Source organism: Phyllostomus hastatus, unplaced genomic scaffold, assembly GCF_019186645.2.
Source record: "Phyllostomus hastatus isolate PE091 unplaced genomic scaffold, TTU_PhHast_1.1 phas_scaffold_93, whole genome shotgun sequence".
Classification (NCBI taxonomy): domain Eukaryota; kingdom Metazoa; phylum Chordata; class Mammalia; order Chiroptera; family Phyllostomidae; genus Phyllostomus; species Phyllostomus hastatus.
In genome coordinates, this window is record NW_025334042.1 from 33301754 (window position 1) to 33319042 (window position 17289).

Genomic DNA, 17289 nt, shown 5'->3' on the forward strand with positions numbered 1-17289 from the left:
TACAGGTGATCATTTGCTATGTACATTTTTGCTCTCTGAATAGTTTTGCTTAGCATAATTTTTGAGTCTTATCCATGTTATTACATTACTATCTTTTTTATTGCTGAGTAGTATAAATGTAAAAATTTGTATAATTATACATATCCCATTGTATAAATATGAGGTAATTTGTTATTTTCCATGGGTAGATGTTTGGTTTGTTTATAGGTTTGAGTTATTATGAATATTCAAGTTGTGAATATTCACATCCCAGTCTTCGTATGTTCATTTTTGGGGTAAATATCTAGGAGTGGAATTGTGGATAATTGTATCTTTACTGTTTTAAGAAACTGCCAAACAGTTCTTCAGAGTAATCGTACCACATTCCAGCAATGGTGAGCGGTCCCTTTGCTTCCCACCCTAACATTTGCTGTTGTCATTGTGTTTTATTTCAGCCCCAATTACTCATTAGTGTAAAACCCACATGCTCTTGATGCTATTTCTTCCCCACCCCCGCATCCATTATCACGGGCTCTCTCCCAGTCTTCAGATTCTTCCCATTCCACAGACATCTGACCCCTAGTGACTCTTCCTCAGTTTAGTTACTCCCTCCAGTTGTTCCCCTGAGTCCTTCCTTTCTCTGACCAAATTGACAAGAGGAATGGGTAGCACATGGCGCCTCTTCTGTCCACCTGTCCTTTCAGCATTCCGGCGGAGCTGCTGTCTTGCGCATCAGCTGTGAAATTTGAAGGCTCTCTCAGCTCTCACTCCCCTTGATTTCTCTGAAGTGAAAAGTATCACACTGTCGACCACCTTCCACTGCTTTTGAAGCGCTTTATCTCATTGTTATATCACAACACATTATTTTTCTCTTCTGTTGCCAATATCGACTCTTCTTCCACCCTCCCTGTGAATTTGGGAGCACCTGAGAAATTCATTGACTATCCATTACAGACCCACATAGAGTCCACATGCCATAGCATTCAAGACTTTCCACAATCCTGCCACTTCCTCCTCCTTTTCTACTGTTCTCCCACACTGTGTGGACCCAGTTGCTGAGCCACACTGAGCACTTGTCAGTGTATGAGAAACACTTACTTGCAAACTACATTCTAGAAAAATATGACAAAAGGTTTTAAAGTGAAAACTCTTCTAGTTTGTCTGATCTCTGTTTTACTTGCATTTTTATATTCAATGTCTTACAAAACTGAATTTTCTGAGAAATGATGAGAATGTTTACCTACTTCCTCAAGATTTTGGAGTTATTTGTATATAAACAGATTGCTAATTGTGAAAATATTTTTGTAAGTATCTCTCCCTCACCAAAACAGTACTCATTTAGGCTGTGATTACTAATGAATCGGGCATGAGTAAGTTGTTTTAAACCCATAGTGCGGTCAGCAAGGTCCCTTTTCTCAATCCTTTCTTTTGCCCTGATGGCTGCAATTAACACAGTTGAGGCCAGAAGCTGGCTCTGCACAGGAAGCACCGTGGGAGAGAGCAAGCTCTCAGGAACCGCTGGCTCTGTTTACCTTCTCTTGAAGACACTGGGATGTCATCATTTTCCCTCCTTGCATAAATATTTGAGACAGTGTCATTGAAAGGGCTGGCCTGCTTTGTGAAGTACTGGAGTTTTCAACAGTCCCCTTTGCCCTGAAAAGAACTTTTCCACCTCCTTACACCTCATCACCTGTCCTGGATTCATTTGCCATTTGGTTCCCTTAAGCTCCTGTGCTGGCGAATGACTTAGAACAACTCTTAACTTGGAGTATATGTAAAGAAGATGCAATTCAATTTAAAAAGAAATGAGGGTAATCGTTGGAAATTTCTTCTTGGACATATTGTCTTACTTCAGGGGACCAGGCACCTCAACTTTTTTAAATCTTAAATCCTGTAGGAGATCAGCTTCGTCCTGACACAGGTTAATTTGGACTATAAGTGGTTAGAGATCATTAAAAGGTGTTCAAATCTAAAAATGCTCTGAAAGTCCAGGAAGTGAACTTCAAAGGACAGAAACAGGCAGTGCACGCTTGCTGTGCTGCCTGTGGCCCACTCTGGCCTGTGGCCCGCAGCCCCTGTCTGGGAAGCCGTATGGGAAAGTCAAACCTCCCTGAAGGCTCCCTTCCTTCTTCGTGACTCCTCGCCAGCTCTGCTAGCACGCCCTCGCCCCCCCCACCACCACCGTGTTCCGTGTTCCACTCTCTCCAGCAGGCCCAGTGTGGGACTGTCCTACTTCCTGTGTCCTGCAGTGCCGCCTGTCTGCTGGCAGCCTTGCAGGGCTCACTGCCCTCAACCTTTCTGCTGCCTCTCCTGCAAGTGACAAGAACAATAGTAACTGACTCTTGAATGACAAATGCAGAGTGCTTCCTCATGGCTCCAGATCCTGCCCACTCAGGGCTCATGGAAGGCTACCACCATCACTACCCTATTACAGGCGGGCACACAGGGAGGTGGGGCCATGTGCAGTAAGCTGTGAGGTGGGACATCTAGAGCCAATGCTTTCCCTCTGTCTGGCTGGGCACCATGCCAGCCTCAGGCCCAGGAGCTGCAGAGTGTAGCGAGTTTGGATCTCAGTTCTATAATGGAGTAGTCTGCAGCCTAGGAAAATGATTTTGTTTTGCAGTGCCTCCAACTACTCATTCATAAACTGGAAATATCAGAAGTAACTGCATCCTTCATGAGTACTAAACACAAGAATGTATGGAAATACTTAACAGGACCTAGCCCCCAATAAAGATGAAATAAGCTTTAGTGATTATTAATTCTTACTAGCCCAGGGACATAATTTCTCACTTCTAATCTGAAGCTGAAGTTCTTAGAATACAATCAATTATGAATGAGAAGGAGCTAATACATTTTCTAGCCCTGCAGTTGAACAGCTCTTGGGGCAATGTCCAACCACCTTGAGGCTCCATTTGCTGCTGTTCTAAATGAGGGACGGGAGAATCTGGTTTTAATGAGGACTCCAAGTTTCCCATCTCTTAACTGCAGTGTTAGTACAAGACCAGAAAGGAACTGGAAGTCCCTTTTCTTTTCAGAGGCAACACTTGCATTCGAACAGCATCGTGCCTGTGCTAAGAAATCAGCCAGTGAATCTTCCCACAGAAACTCCCGGTGGCAGCCTGAGTGGAGGGTGGGGAAGGAGCTAGTGGAGCTCACATTTCCTGCGCCGTCCATCCCCTGTGCCAGACGCTCTGCTAAGCGCGCTGCCCAAGCACACTGCTCATGTGTGTTTATTTCCCCCTTGAAGGAAGCTGGAGAGGGAGAGATTAATGTGCACATTTCACAGATTCGGCCACTGAGGCTCATGGAGATGGAGCATCTCACCCAAGTCACACAGCAGGAGAGGGCAGAGTCGGGATTCAGACAGCACTCAGCCGGAGCCCAAACCCAGGGCCGTGGGTTCAGCTGTGGCCCTCATCAAAGGGGTCAATAAGTCCTGGCCGAACCAGCTACTTTCAGCTGCCTTCTCCTCCAGGTCCCACCCTGGGAGCACTGTTTCTAGGCTTTCCTTCAAATCACTGAAAGGTTTAGCTTAAATATTTGCCTGCACCCTGAAGTAATAGTGACGTGGGGCCATCCCTCCCCGGCTCCCAGCCCACCTGGGCAGGGCGAGGCCATCGTGGGACAAGGGTCCGGATGCCAGGCTTCAGGACAGTGCCCTCTCTGAGCTGACGATAAAGACATCAACAGCGGTTTGGAGAAGTGACGGCGGAGACGACTCAGGAGGGACGTTTCCTCACAGCCTGCTGGGTGCTGGCTCCTACGGGAGGTCTTCCCACGAGCCCTGTCTCCATGTCTGCTGCTCTGTGGCCAGACAGCATCAGGACCTTCTGTCACTCCATTTCCTCAGTTTTCAGCCAGGGAAGCAGGTGTTCAAAACATCCGAAGTTTGACCACTCACACTGTAGAGTGGGCACCCCAGCTGCCTCCTGTCGTTGCCACAGTGACCTGAATCCCATCCCGCAAACCCACTATGGGGGGAGGGCAGGTGGTCTACTTGATGCTGTGTTGAGTGTGGGTTTGGAGTTCAAGGACAACTTCATTCTGTTCCACCACATAATATGAATCAGTCCTCCAGACAATTAGTTCTGTGCAGCTTCTGTGGAAAAGTCAAGCAGAAAAACTAGGGTGAACGCCGATAAACTAGATGCAATATAGCCATCGTGTTGCCCAGAAATGAGCTCAGTAAACACGATCATTAAAAAGGCCACACAGAGGATAATCCAATCTTTTTAAATTTGCTGTACAGGAAATAGAGTGGAGCCACAGAAAAATGTGTGCTCTGAGAAGGTCATCTCAATCAGACGTTTACAATTTGACTTTCATGATTCAGCTTTTCAGAAAAGCTAGGAGAGTCTATCTGCCACTCCCTTCTCCCCACCACCACATTTAAAAAAAAAGAACATACACTTTTTCCTTTGTGAAAGACATCATTTTTGGGATCCAACAACAACAAATACCCTGACAAAGAAAAAGAAATTAAAAAAGCTGCCTAGCACTCCAAGTTCACACTGTGGTTAATGGGAAATTTTATTACTGCCAAGTGCATTGCCAAATCCATTTATTTCTGTTACTGGCATTTCCTAAATTTCCCCAAAATGTCAATACTTTTTCAAGGCAAGCATCTGCTTTCAGTTTAAATGAATGTGTCTTGAGAGTTTAGACAGGAGTCCAAAAAGTTTTCTAAATTGACACTTAACAGGTCTTTAATTACTAAAAGAAAATGTGGTGAGGTTTTATTTGCTTTTGCTACATATCTGTCATTGAGCTAGAGCCAGGAAAATGAGATGATGCAAATGTTTTTACTTAACACACAAGAAAAACTGTCTCACTGCTGCATAACCAAAGGGGAAATTCCCTGTGAAACTACAAATGTTTAATGGCAAGATTTGCACATTATGAACAAGATCGCATTTCTACTTGATGTTTCTCTTATGAAATCAATGTTGAAGGTGTTATTGGTTCCAGGAACCCCATCTCAGGAATTTTAGCCTTTTGGAAGTTCCTGGGGGAAACTTAAGAGAGTGGAATTTTGCTTACAGAATACTAGGAGCTTTTTATTTATGTATGATGACCATGTGGATAACACAGGAGCTAGGACTTGGATGCAAAATAGAGGACACTCACCACAGAGCTTCTCTGGAGGGGAAAACCGCCTCCTCCAATTGCAGTGTCTCCCTCTGCACCCCTCCACCCCCAGCCTGCCCACATCACCGGGCATCCAGAGGTATCGATCACCTGGGCAAATCAGCTGGCCCTTGTGACCTTTCTCTTTGGCTCAGATTGTCCCAGAAAGTCTTCTTTCTGCTTTTTTAAAGCTTCCTTAGTCCTGTTACATTTAGCCTTACATCAAGGATCAATTGATCGGGCAATCCCACATAGTAACCAGGGAAGACTTTCTTTTCTATTTATTTTTATTTTTTCAACATTAAAATATATAATCCTTATTACATTTTTTCCATTACCATTTAGTCCCCTTATTCCCCCCTCCACCCCAGCAATCACAACACAGGGAAGACTTTCTTAAAGCATAGGCTGAAAACCACCCTCAACAGAATCACCTGAGGGGGTTATTAAGAATACTGATTCCTGGCCCTACCCCAGCCCTACCGAATCTTAGAGGGATCTTGCACTTTACCAAACACTTACTGATTTTTAAGCACTAAGATTTGAGAACTACTGACCTAAGGGACAAGGGAAGACAGAATATTTTGGGTCCTAGAGGGTTATCAGTCATCAGTTGACTTGTTTGGCAGATAAGGAGATTCAGGATGTTGAGAGGCAAGAAATATTACTTTAACCCTGGAGTGGTTTTACTCTCACCTGTCCAAGTGTCCCTCATAATTCCATCCATGCCAGCTGCAGCCCCTAACGGAAGATCTGACGGTCCTCAGTACCCTCAGTGTGACATGAGTTTCCAGAGGAACCCGTGTGCCTTCCTGTGATCCCAACCTGGAAGTGCGCCCAAGGCGAGTTTTATGGGTTATGTGCTGCGGCCGACCTTACCAGTTTGTCCGCCAAGTATGGGTTCCTTAGTTCAAGCTTTTTCTACTGAATTCAGAGAGGTCACCTGTGGACTCAGTTACCTAAATTACATGCTTGGTCCCTTCAGAGGCAAATGTTACTTTCACATTTCACCCTTTTTAATTGACAGGTCGATTCACTGTGAGTGGTTAACAAAGCAGCTCTACGTAGATGGGGTTTACAGCAACGGACTTCTGGTTTTCCTAGGTAGCCTATTGTAGAGCCAAAACAAATGCATTAGGAAGTTTTAATGCTGTCTAATGCTGGCCCAGGGCTGGTCTGTACCGTGAGAATACATAGGTAATTCCTGTGATTAAGGAATTTCATGGTATCATTTTGAAATTTCCTGCTTTTCTTACTATATGTTTTTACTTGGAAATAGCTACTTACAATGTTCTTTTCTAGGAAGCTTTCCTGGTGGGGCTACAAAAGAGGTTCAAAATTGCTTCTGATTCTTTCATGCCTAAACATTCATCTTTACCAAGGTTCTATCACCCTTAGAAGTGAAGACCCATGCCTTCCGGTGGCCTCGCCTTCAGCTGAGTGGATTCTGACCTATGGGTCTGGCATTTACACTTTCTCAACTCGAAGTTTGCCTTAGAATGAGGTTTCCAGGGGTAAAGCCTCTGTTTGTTACTGGTGCTATTTCATATTTAGTACAGCGCTGTTTATTTGTGTATTTAATGATGATCATTACACTAAAAATCCACTGTGATATCAGACACTGGAGAAAAATCACTCTGATGTCTAAGTTAAATTTGGGGGGGAATGGTATAAAAAGTGGAAGTATATTACTTTTGAGGGAATTTCAAAAACACCACATTCTGCTTTATTTTAAATTTTAATTTAAAAAGAAGAGAGAGGTTGATTTTAATGGGTGATTTTTAGAAACATTAAATAAACTAATAAAAACCAAAACATACATCATACCTACTGTGACCCCGAAACACAAGGAGGTCAGATAATTTGCCTGAGGAATCACAGCTAGTAAACGGTAGGAGCAGAGCCCAAACCCAGCCCTGGTTTTTCAGTCTGTGCTTTTAAGCACTGTGCAGACTCAGGGTAGAGAAGCTGCTTAGCGGTGCCTGGTAAGATAGAAGGGTTCATAAAATGGAAACTAAACTTGTCATTTTTTTTATGATTCCAAGCATTGGGTGCTTCTGCCTGCCTTAGGATCACTTCTATAATATTGAAGAGGTATAGAAACAGAGGTATAAAATGGATCGTATTATCCTCTGTCAAATTTTTATTAGAATATCGGAAAACTTAAAAGAGATTTGCAAAGATCTAAGATACAGAAAGTAGAAAAACCATGGTTTTTAAAAAGTAATTTAGCAATTATTGAATTTCTACTCTGTGCAGATCACAGTGGTAAACTTACTGAATTTCCACCTTGGGCAGATCGCTGGGATAAAAGAAGTAAGCAACGTGAATAAGACATGGGTCCTGTGTATGAAGGCACTTAAAACCTGGCACTGCTCACAGACACGATGCGTAACATTTAGGAGAGTGGAGACAGAAGTGCGGACTGTGGTCTGTGGATGGGTGTGCTGTGTTTGAAGTTCCAAACCACAGAGTCCTGCTGTTAGAGTAGCTGTGTGCCGTGGGAAAATCACTCCATCTCTCCCAATCTCAGTGTTTTTTATTGTTGTTGGGGTTGTGGTCACTAGTACTTAAAATGAAGGTAATTCTACCTAATTCATACTGCTTAATGGGAATTAAAATAAATAATGCAAAAGAATCACTCTCTCCTTCGTGGGGAGTAAAATGTTCAGCAATGGGAAACGCAGTTTGAAAGACCTGTCTGCTCGACCCCTTCACTCATACACAAGCCTGCACCCTTCTGTGGGAGGCCACGCTGGGAGCCCTTCACGTGCTGAGCCCAGAAGAAAAGTAAGGTGGGGCCCAGTTACTCCTTAGAATGCAGAGCAGGAAGGCAGAGAGCAGTCGCCGCTTCAGAGGCCGTAACAGGGCTCCTAACAGGGAATCCCCTGCCACCTTTTTTGTTATGTTTTGTTTGTTTTGTTCTTCGTTGAAAAAAGAAAACCAAAATATAAAAGAGGGAGCATATATGTGGTTGCTGACTTTGTTACATGTTTAGGAGCCCTGAGGAGGGGATCATGCTGTGAGCTGGTGAAGTCAGGGAAGGCTCCCAGGGAGCAGAAGTTGCGCGGGCAGGAGGAGAAAGCCGCCTGTGAGGTACAGGCAGGAGTGCTGGGCTGAGAGGCACCAGACCTGGGTGCGGCCTTCCTTTTTGCTTGGGACCAGAGCAGATCACTGAGGCCCCCGAGTCTCTGTTTCCACTACTATAAACCAAGGAGGTTAGACTATACCCACAGTTCTCAGATCCGGATGGCTGCCACATTCCTGCAGAGAGCTTCCCATGAGGAGGCCCAACCTCATAACACCAAGTTCTTTTGAAAAGCACCCCAAGTGGTTTTAAGGGACAGCGAGGGCAGAGAAGGAGTAGGAGATCTCAAGTTCTGGGGAATAGGTGTCAAAGGCCACCCAGTCCAGCTGGACTAGTGGACACCTGGGTATGTTTAAACAGTGGTCAGAACCGTGACATAGAAGGTGTGAAACTAAGAGTCTGTAGGTAGTAGGGCATTGGTGAAGACGTTTATGTAAGGAAATGGGTGGATGCTCTAGGAAAACAAATGTTGGTTGCAGTTGTCTATATGTCATGAAAGGAGAAGAGAGAGGGAACTGGAAACAGGTTGCAAACTGAGGGTACCAACTCAGGTATGTTAGCAAGCAGAACAAAGTAAGGTGTGCTCCAGATTGCAATAATCTAGTAGGACTGTAGGAGTATTGCCCCTGTTTGTTTGTTTTTTATATGAGCTAATTATCAGAAGGACATGGGCCATAATGTAGATATGAAAGGGATGCTCTTCAGAAACAGGTTGAAGTGAAGCTAAGTTCTCATGTGGTAATTGCATGACCAGGTGACCAAGGAAGGTTCCATTTAGGTGAATTATCTGCTATAAGTTACTGTGTCAAATCCACACCTATTTCATAAACTCCCACCAAAGGGTGAGCAAACACAGACCACAGAAGAAATAGGTCTTCTATTTCCCTCTAAGTTAACATACCTACTATTTGTTTCCCTTTCGGAAACAAAAACAACAAAATTATCACATATTAATTTTGAGGGCTTTCATTAAAAAGTTTTTATAACAGCCGGTTAAGATGGCATGTGCCCCTCGGTGTCTGATGACCGACTCTCAAAGGCTCTCATGGGGAAGTAGAGCCACTGAGGATGCAAAGCCAAGAGGAAATGGCCCATGTATTTACATATTGCAATGTTCACACTAAACGAAATTGTGAGATACTGTGGTTTTCTGAAAGTGTGCCAGTCTGTCCCTTCAGAGATTCATAGAAATACAGTTTTCATAAAGAATTCAAGTTCCCTATACATAACTTTGATGCTAAGTTTTTCACTATGTCTCACCAATGATCATGGACTATTTTAAGAGCTAACTGATCTCACTGAGTTCATACATAAAAGGTTTAAGTTGCCATTTGGATTGAAAATTTGACAATCAAATGGTTGTTTTTTTCCTGCTAATTTTGAAGAATATCCAAGCTAAATTACATCCTGAGGCACTTACTTTTCAGCCTTAATTTCCTAAATCCATATTTTCCATTGGATTTGGAGCAAATTTCCAAATTAATGTTAATAAAGATTTACAAAATCCTCAGAGGAAGAGCCCTGCTAACCATGAAACCAATAGTAAAATTACCAGTGTTAAAAAAAGAAGTTTTTATTTAAAAATATGTGCCAATCAAGAAATACTTCAAGAAATATTTTAGAATAGAAACTCGAGAGTATGTAAACTCAGTGACCTCCACAGAATCTTCCAGGCCCTCTTTAAATGTGTTGACTGAAATGAATGAATCGACATGAAAGCAGCGCCAAGAGAGCTGTAATGCAAATGTTTTATAACCATGCAACTTTAAAGCCACATCCCAAGGACGATCTACTTAGGGACACAGGGGTTGCACTTTAATGCCAGGGCAGGACTGTGCGTGGAGAGGAGACCAATAGGAGTCAGCTAGACCCCAAAGAGGAGAGGACAGCACAGATAGCCACCTTCTTCAGGAAACAGCTAACACGTAAAAGACAATGATAAATGTTTGCTACATTAAATAGCTAAATGCAAGGTATGCACCAGAAACACTTTTTTTTCCCCAAGCTCTGTGATAAAAGGCTATCTTCCAAGTAAAATCACCTTGTAATAGGCTGCTTCTAACACTTGGAACTCAGGCATGGGAGTCAATATTAGTTTTCCCTCTGCAGATCTTTATCCTGCAGAGACTGAAGCCTGAGGGGTTTCTGTAGCAGGAGCTACTTTCAACCACTTTTAATAATTCATGGAGCAATTATACCGCAATCTCAGCATGTGCACAGATTACCTGAGAGTCTTTTTAACATGCAGGCTGTGGTTCGATGGGTCTGTTTAGGGCCTGAGACTGTGCGTCTTTCACAAGCTCCTAGGTGATGTCGATGACACTGGTCCATGAATCGCACTTGGAGCAGCAAGGTCACCGGAGGTAAATCGGTAGTTAGAATGAGCAGACATGGTGTGCTAGAGGAGCGCTGGCTCTTGACTCAGAAGATGGATTATGTGAATATGATGAGTCACTTGACTTTTCTGAATCCAAATTTTCTCATTAGAGAACATGAGTATAAGAGAATAATACCTGCTACATGAGATGGTCATGAGAATTAAATTAATGACATTACATGAAAACTTACCAGAGCATATGGTAGATATTCATTGCTGAGTAAATGATTGTTGATTCTAAATAGTAAGAATGGAAGCACACGATTCAGCACTGGTGGCTGGTAAAGATGGGGCTCCCTTGGCTGTGTGCCCAATAGTTCCTCATTCCACTTCTTTTGCCATTTACAATATCTAGCACTTAGCAAATGATCAGAGTTTGTGGAGTTATACAAGTAGCAAAGTCAATCATTGCCAGCAGCTATTTTCAGCGTCAAAGATTGTGATACTAGGAGAATGACCCAGGGTTTCCTCATGGCACTAAGAGGAAAGGGAGCTGTCACCCAATATAGTGGTAATGACTCTGGGGCCTTGGGTACTCTTAGAACCAAAGGCATAATCACTGGGAGAAGATTGAAATGAAAAACAACAGACCCAGCCTCAAGTCATAGTAAAAATATGATGGTAAAAGAGCTGATCGTTGTTTGCAAGCTGGTGGTCACAGTATTTTCTAATGTCATAAGTTATGTTTAAAATGTATATCTCTCAGTTATAAAAACAAAGACTAATGTGGGCAGGCTGGCTGGCTTGTCGTTTAAGGGCTGCTCGGCCAGCCGCTGCACGGGGCTCCGCCCCACGGAGGGGCGGTGCATTGCCCAGGGCTCATATCATCTTCCACAGCCCAGCGCCTGGCTCCTACGCCACCCAGCTGCTCACCCAACTTGCCACAAAGTTGCTGCTCTGAGAGGCTGTCTAACTTTCTGGCTAACAAACTTGAAAGATATTCAATAAAACTCCCCAAAAGTGCATAATAGGAAGTGAAGGCAGAAAAATTAGTGAATGACCTGCAGCATCATTTATGCCTTAACATGTCTTTCCCCTGAGAATTCAGAGGCCAAAACTGTTAACGCCTTGAGACAGTGTAGTTCAATTCATTTGCAATAAAACCAATTCATTTGCAGCTCATTTGCAGAGTGGATCAGTTACTCTTGGCTAAAACAAATAGATCTTAAAGCCTAATCAGATGATCAAAACAAAGTTTTATTAAAAGATGTTTTTCCCCCCCTCTTATAATCTATAGGTCCCAGGAGAAAAAAGAAGAGGCTATCACTTTACTGAAGGATTCCATTAAATATGGTCCAGAGTTTGCAGATGCTTATTCAAGCTTAGCTTCATTACTGGCTGAGCAGGTGATGGTTTCCATTTAATTTCACATAATATTTTTTTTTAATTTTACTGTTGAATGAATAAATTAATATTACACAGGTTTTGATACTCATGGTTCAGTTTATAAACTTACACTGGACACCTAACCCCTATGTCAGTTTTCTTCTTGACAGAAATTACAAGCATAGTATTCTCACTCTAATATATTCTGTGTGGTGCAAGGTGATCTTTAGACTAAAATGGTTCATTATAGGCCTTTGATATATTCTCTGTCACTTTGGGACAAAATCTGTGACAAACAACACATGGTACTTGCTGGCTTTATTACTATTTTACTTACCACATTTTTCTGGGGGGATCGTTAAGGTACTGAGATCTCTAAACTTAATATGGAACCAATTATCAATCCTCTTATAGACCCAGTGTCTTAATATCTGTTAGAAGATCACAAAGGCTTATAGGACAGGCTCCTGAGACAACATTTCTCTTGGTATAAAATAAAGGAATATTTTGATTCCCCTCCTTCTTTCCACTTGTGTCTAACTGATTTGGTACCGCTTGTCAGTGTGCTGGATGCCTGCCCCTGCTATGGGGACACAAAAGTAAGCTGTCTTCTCCAAATTGATGGCAGTTTGTTGACACACGTAAGTGCCCTCGATATGGTAGGTTCTGCTCTCATACAATTGCCAGATTGTGTTTAAAATCAAGCAGAACACCCTTGAGAGATGCCCTGCACCACTCAGCTGGCTTAAATGTAATGGACGACTTGGTAGTGCATGTCAGGTACCTAGGGATGCAATTTGCATTTGAAAAACTTTGGAGGTTTCACCAGGATACAAAATTAAGACATTCTATGGATATTTACGTGTCAGAAATGATAAGTGTAGTTGTCTCGCTCTAATAGTCTATGTGTAATGTAAGTGGCTTTAGACAAAAGCCCGTGTCTCTAGTGGGTGATTTTAATGCCGGTTTTAGCTCAATATTTGTGCTAAAATGATGATGGTCGTGTTCTATGGTATCCACTGGCAGACCTCAGCTGCCTTTGGCTTGTGCTGAAACAGACACAGTAGGGGTTTTCTGAAGAAATGATGGACTCCATCATTACTCCCTTCTCTCACCTCATTCAGCATCCTTTATTTTCAGAAGACCCTCTCCCTGCTGATGCTCAACTGGCCATCTTCCAGCTACTCAGATGCGCAAAGCATGCTCCTCACTTAGGGCCTTTGTACAAATTCTTCCCCTTGCATGCAATACTTCCCCCCCCCCCCGACATCTCAGTGTTTCCTTCCTCGTATCCTGCTGGTTTTAGCCCAGATATTACCATATCAGAGAGCTGGTGTGTGACTACCCTTTCTAAATATGAATCTCACACTGCCCACCATGTTCTCTATCACCTTACCTTGTCTTACTTTTCCACATATCCTTTCCCACCATCTCTCATACATTTATTTGCCTGTGATCCTTCTCCCACCACTAGAATACTTAACTCCATGAGAATGGCTGCCTGTTTTTATTCATGTCTATATCTCCACGCCTGCACATGGCATGCAATCAATAAATATTGAGTAAATACATGTATCAATATGAACTGAAGAACATGGAGCGCATCCCTCCAATCCAGCACACACTCTAAATTTACCCTTATGTGACAAGGAAGGCTGGGCCTGTGGGCCACCCTGTTTTGTAGCTGAGTCATGCCTCTGCATGATGCTTTTGTCCTGCACTGAGGAATAGCCGTGTGAAATTAGTCACTTCATTCGTGGGGTCAGGGGTGGGGGTGAGGCCAGCACCTCCTACATCAATCGATGACTTCTTTATGATGTCTTCAGGGAGAAATTTCTCTCACGTTTCAATATTAGGAAAGGCTAGGCTTTTGAATTACAAGGTTTGCATTTCATTTTTAATCTAATGCATGAAAAATCTTGCAAATCCTGGAAAGATTAAATCTATTTCCATCCGCCCTAAGCCCCTCCTCTGACTAACAGCCAATCTAGACTATACAATCTGCTTCTCTGTGAGTGCTGCTTTTAATCTTGGGTTTATGATCATTTTCCTTAATAATTTTTATTCAGTTTATGTTCTATATTTTTGAAAGCTGCCTCAATTTCTTTGTGAAATAATGAGGTATAAGTAAGTAAATACATAAATAAGGCATTGTATTAATAGTTCCCATTCATCTTTTTTTCACAACTCACCAGGACAAATAGTAACTGTTAAATTTCTCTTCTTGGTGGAAATGACCCTTCAGATAAATGACAATATCACTTATCTAATAGTACTAGTAACACCACAGGACGCTGTTCTGGCGGTGCTCTTTACAGATAATCACACGGTTCCATCTTTCTGTAATGCCATCCTTCCTTTCTCTCCCTCCACAACCTCCCTGTTTTTCAAAGTCCAAGTCAGCTTCCACTTCCCTTCTCAACATTCTTCCACCTTCCCATCTCATGGTGAGTTCAATGTTCTTGAAGCTCCTATAACTTTTTAGGAAACACATATCAACTAAATCATATACTTTAATTTCTTAGATTGATATCTTAACTTATAACAATTTTATAATAGAACTATGACTTAGTTTCCCAGGTTTATTTTCCTTGCAAGACTACAAGTTTGTTTGTTTGTTTTTAAATAAAAGCAGTTTCTTTTCTGTATACATATTCCTTCACTAGGGCTCAAAAGAGTTTACTGTGTAAGGCAGGCATTCAGACAGCATGTCTTAACTTCGGTTACTTTGGGACTCAGTTACTCCATGCTGTGCTACTACAAGCATTTGACAGTGAACGGGGGGCACCTGGTCCTAGACCTCACTTCATGGTAACCAACTGCTCAGACTTGGGTGGGCAGTACTTCACCCCTCTGTGACTCAGTTTCCAAACCTGAATATTGATAAATACTGTAAATTATCCTCACTGTCTCTTAAGCCTCTAATATTTTAGGGTGTCTAAAACAATCTTGTTTAACATCAATTACGTGCTAATGAATAGCTTAAGGCTCCAATGTAATTAGTACTATTGTTTCTATACAAATACAGTTTTAATATGTTAATATGTGAAAAGTGATTTGCTATAATAAATATCTGAAAGTTTCCATTGTATTCTTTTTCCAAATTGATGAACTCTAAGTTCATTAAAAAATTACTATTTTTAAAATGATAGAGATGTTTAATGACCTTGAAATTTATTTCAGTCCATTCTGCAGTATCTTACTATTAACAAATTTTATAGGTGGTAATGACTAAAAAGGATGGCATACACTTTTTCGTCATTTATGTTTAATAAGTGTGAAATGCTTTATTTAAATCAATTGTTTAATAGATTTATTTTTTGAGAATCACAATGGCAAGGTGATGTAACGTTATTGCATATCTCATAGTTGAAGTTGTGAGGACTTTTTATGAAAAACAGTTATGACTATGGCCATGATCTCTTCTTACATACAAAGGCCACTTCTTTCGCCAGTCTTTCCTATTCTGGCTTCAGATGTAGAATGCTGTGAGATCTAAGAGCATAATTGGAAGATGGAAAGACTGTCTGTGCTGCTCCTCCAGGCAGTGGACTTGAACATCAAAGAGACAGAGGGGCCGAGTGATATAACCCAGGATTGCCTTCCCTCTCTTTTAACATCTTGTCTTCATGTTTTGAATTCTTTAGCAATAAAAAGAATGCCTCAGATATACAAGCAAGGCACAGAAAAACTGTTAGAGGAAAATCCACCTAGCTTCACATTCTTTGGAAGCAAAATGAATCCTTTGTGTGTGGAGGGAAACTGGCACAACCTTATTTAACAGCATTCCACAATTTCAAACACCCAGGTATATGAAAGCAATGTGCAGACCTTGGCCAGTCTGAGACACACTTGTGAAACCCTCCCTTCTAGCTCACCTACCAGGGCCACCTTTGCACATGGACAACCCATGCTTACCATGGTTGGGGCCGATCTAATGTTAAAAAACTTTTCTACGTGGAACTGAAACCACCTGTTCTGTCATTTGCTCCCTTTGGGCCCAGTGCAACAGAGAGCTTGTTGAGCACAGTCGTCTTGTCACGTCTTTAATCATCTCTTCTCTCAGATAGCCCCTCTTCTTTAAACTTGTTTTTCATTTATCCTGGTTTCCAAATACTTCCCTCCAGTCATGTTGCTTTGCCTAACCTCTGGATTACCTATTTTCTCTATGACAATGTGGCCCCCAAATTGAAGTGGCTTCTCCAACTAGTTCATAAGCTCATGGTGGAATAGAAATACTTACTTCCCTGTCTTGCGATCCTGTGTACCTGTTATTTCACACCCTAAAATGAGTACTGTTAGTTGTTTAGCATCCACACGATAACCTGGCTCAGATTGGAGATCCAATCAACTGAAAATCCTAAGAAAGTGGAGGATTGTTAATCTAGGTCTCACCCAATTTGCAGGCAAGTTTTTATACCCTGGATGAAAGAATTCATCTTTACCTGTATTTTATCTCCACTTCTTTATATCAGCCTAAAATTTCAGGACTTTTTATTTATTTTTTATGCCATTCATTGTATTAACTACCCTTTCCAGCTGTTTCAGTTGGCAAATTGAGTAAGAATAGCTTCTAGTTATTTCTTTACAGTGTTAGTAAATGGTGTTGCTTGGGTCACAGCAGAACCCCAAGTTGTGGCTGTAGAATTTTCTCTCCAGGTTGACCTCTATTTTACCCAAGATTCTAGGTACAGTTATTCAACTTTTGGTTAATTTGTTGAATTATACAACGGGGGCCCTCAAAAACCCAGAATTTATTTATAAAAAATGTGTAGTTATTCTTATATGTTTAAACTTTAGTCACCTTCAAAGTAGTTTCCATATGATGCAATACACCTACTAAGACTTTTTTCCACTGCTCGAAACAGTTTTTGAACTCATCGATTTTGATGGCTTTTAGTGCAGCTACTGTTTTTTGTTTAACTCTTCCACATCAGCAAAACATTTCACCTTGAGGACTTTTTTCATCCAGGGAAACAAACAAAAAAAGTCACTCGGGGCAAGATCGGGTGAAAAGGGAAGGTGGGGCATGGAGGTTATGCTGTGTTTGGCCAAAAACTGCTGAACACTCAGTGCGGTGTGGGCAGGTGTGCTCATAAATCACCCATCGTGAAACTGACAAACACGAAAGAGTCTTCAAAAAAAATTCACTGAAGCCAAAAGCAGTCTCACAACAACACCAGCTGGTATACAGATGGGTTCCTAGAACACTCACCTAGTGGAGGGAGCTTATACTACAAGGGGCCTGCCCTCCAGAAGATAATTCTGCTTTTTGGGGTCCCCCCAATACTCTTGGCCACAAAGGTGTTGTAAGAGATTTTGTTAGATTCCTTCTGAAATCTTCCCCCACCCCCGCATCTAAGGTTGTAACTCCATAGGTAGGTAGGTA

The 17289-nt window shown here is 42.0% G+C and overlaps 1 protein-coding gene across 1 annotated transcript in view; it reads left to right on the forward strand.

Annotated features, from left to right (window-relative positions):
• The window catches only part of TMTC1 (transmembrane O-mannosyltransferase targeting cadherins 1), a 241159-nt gene that overhangs the window by 197352 nt on the left and 26518 nt on the right, over nt 1-17289 (forward strand). The window contains exon 13 of the mRNA XM_045829232.1: nt 11812-11920. Coding sequence (XP_045685188.1) covers nt 11812-11920 — 109 coding nt within the window. The remainder of the gene's footprint in view (nt 1-11811; nt 11921-17289) is intronic.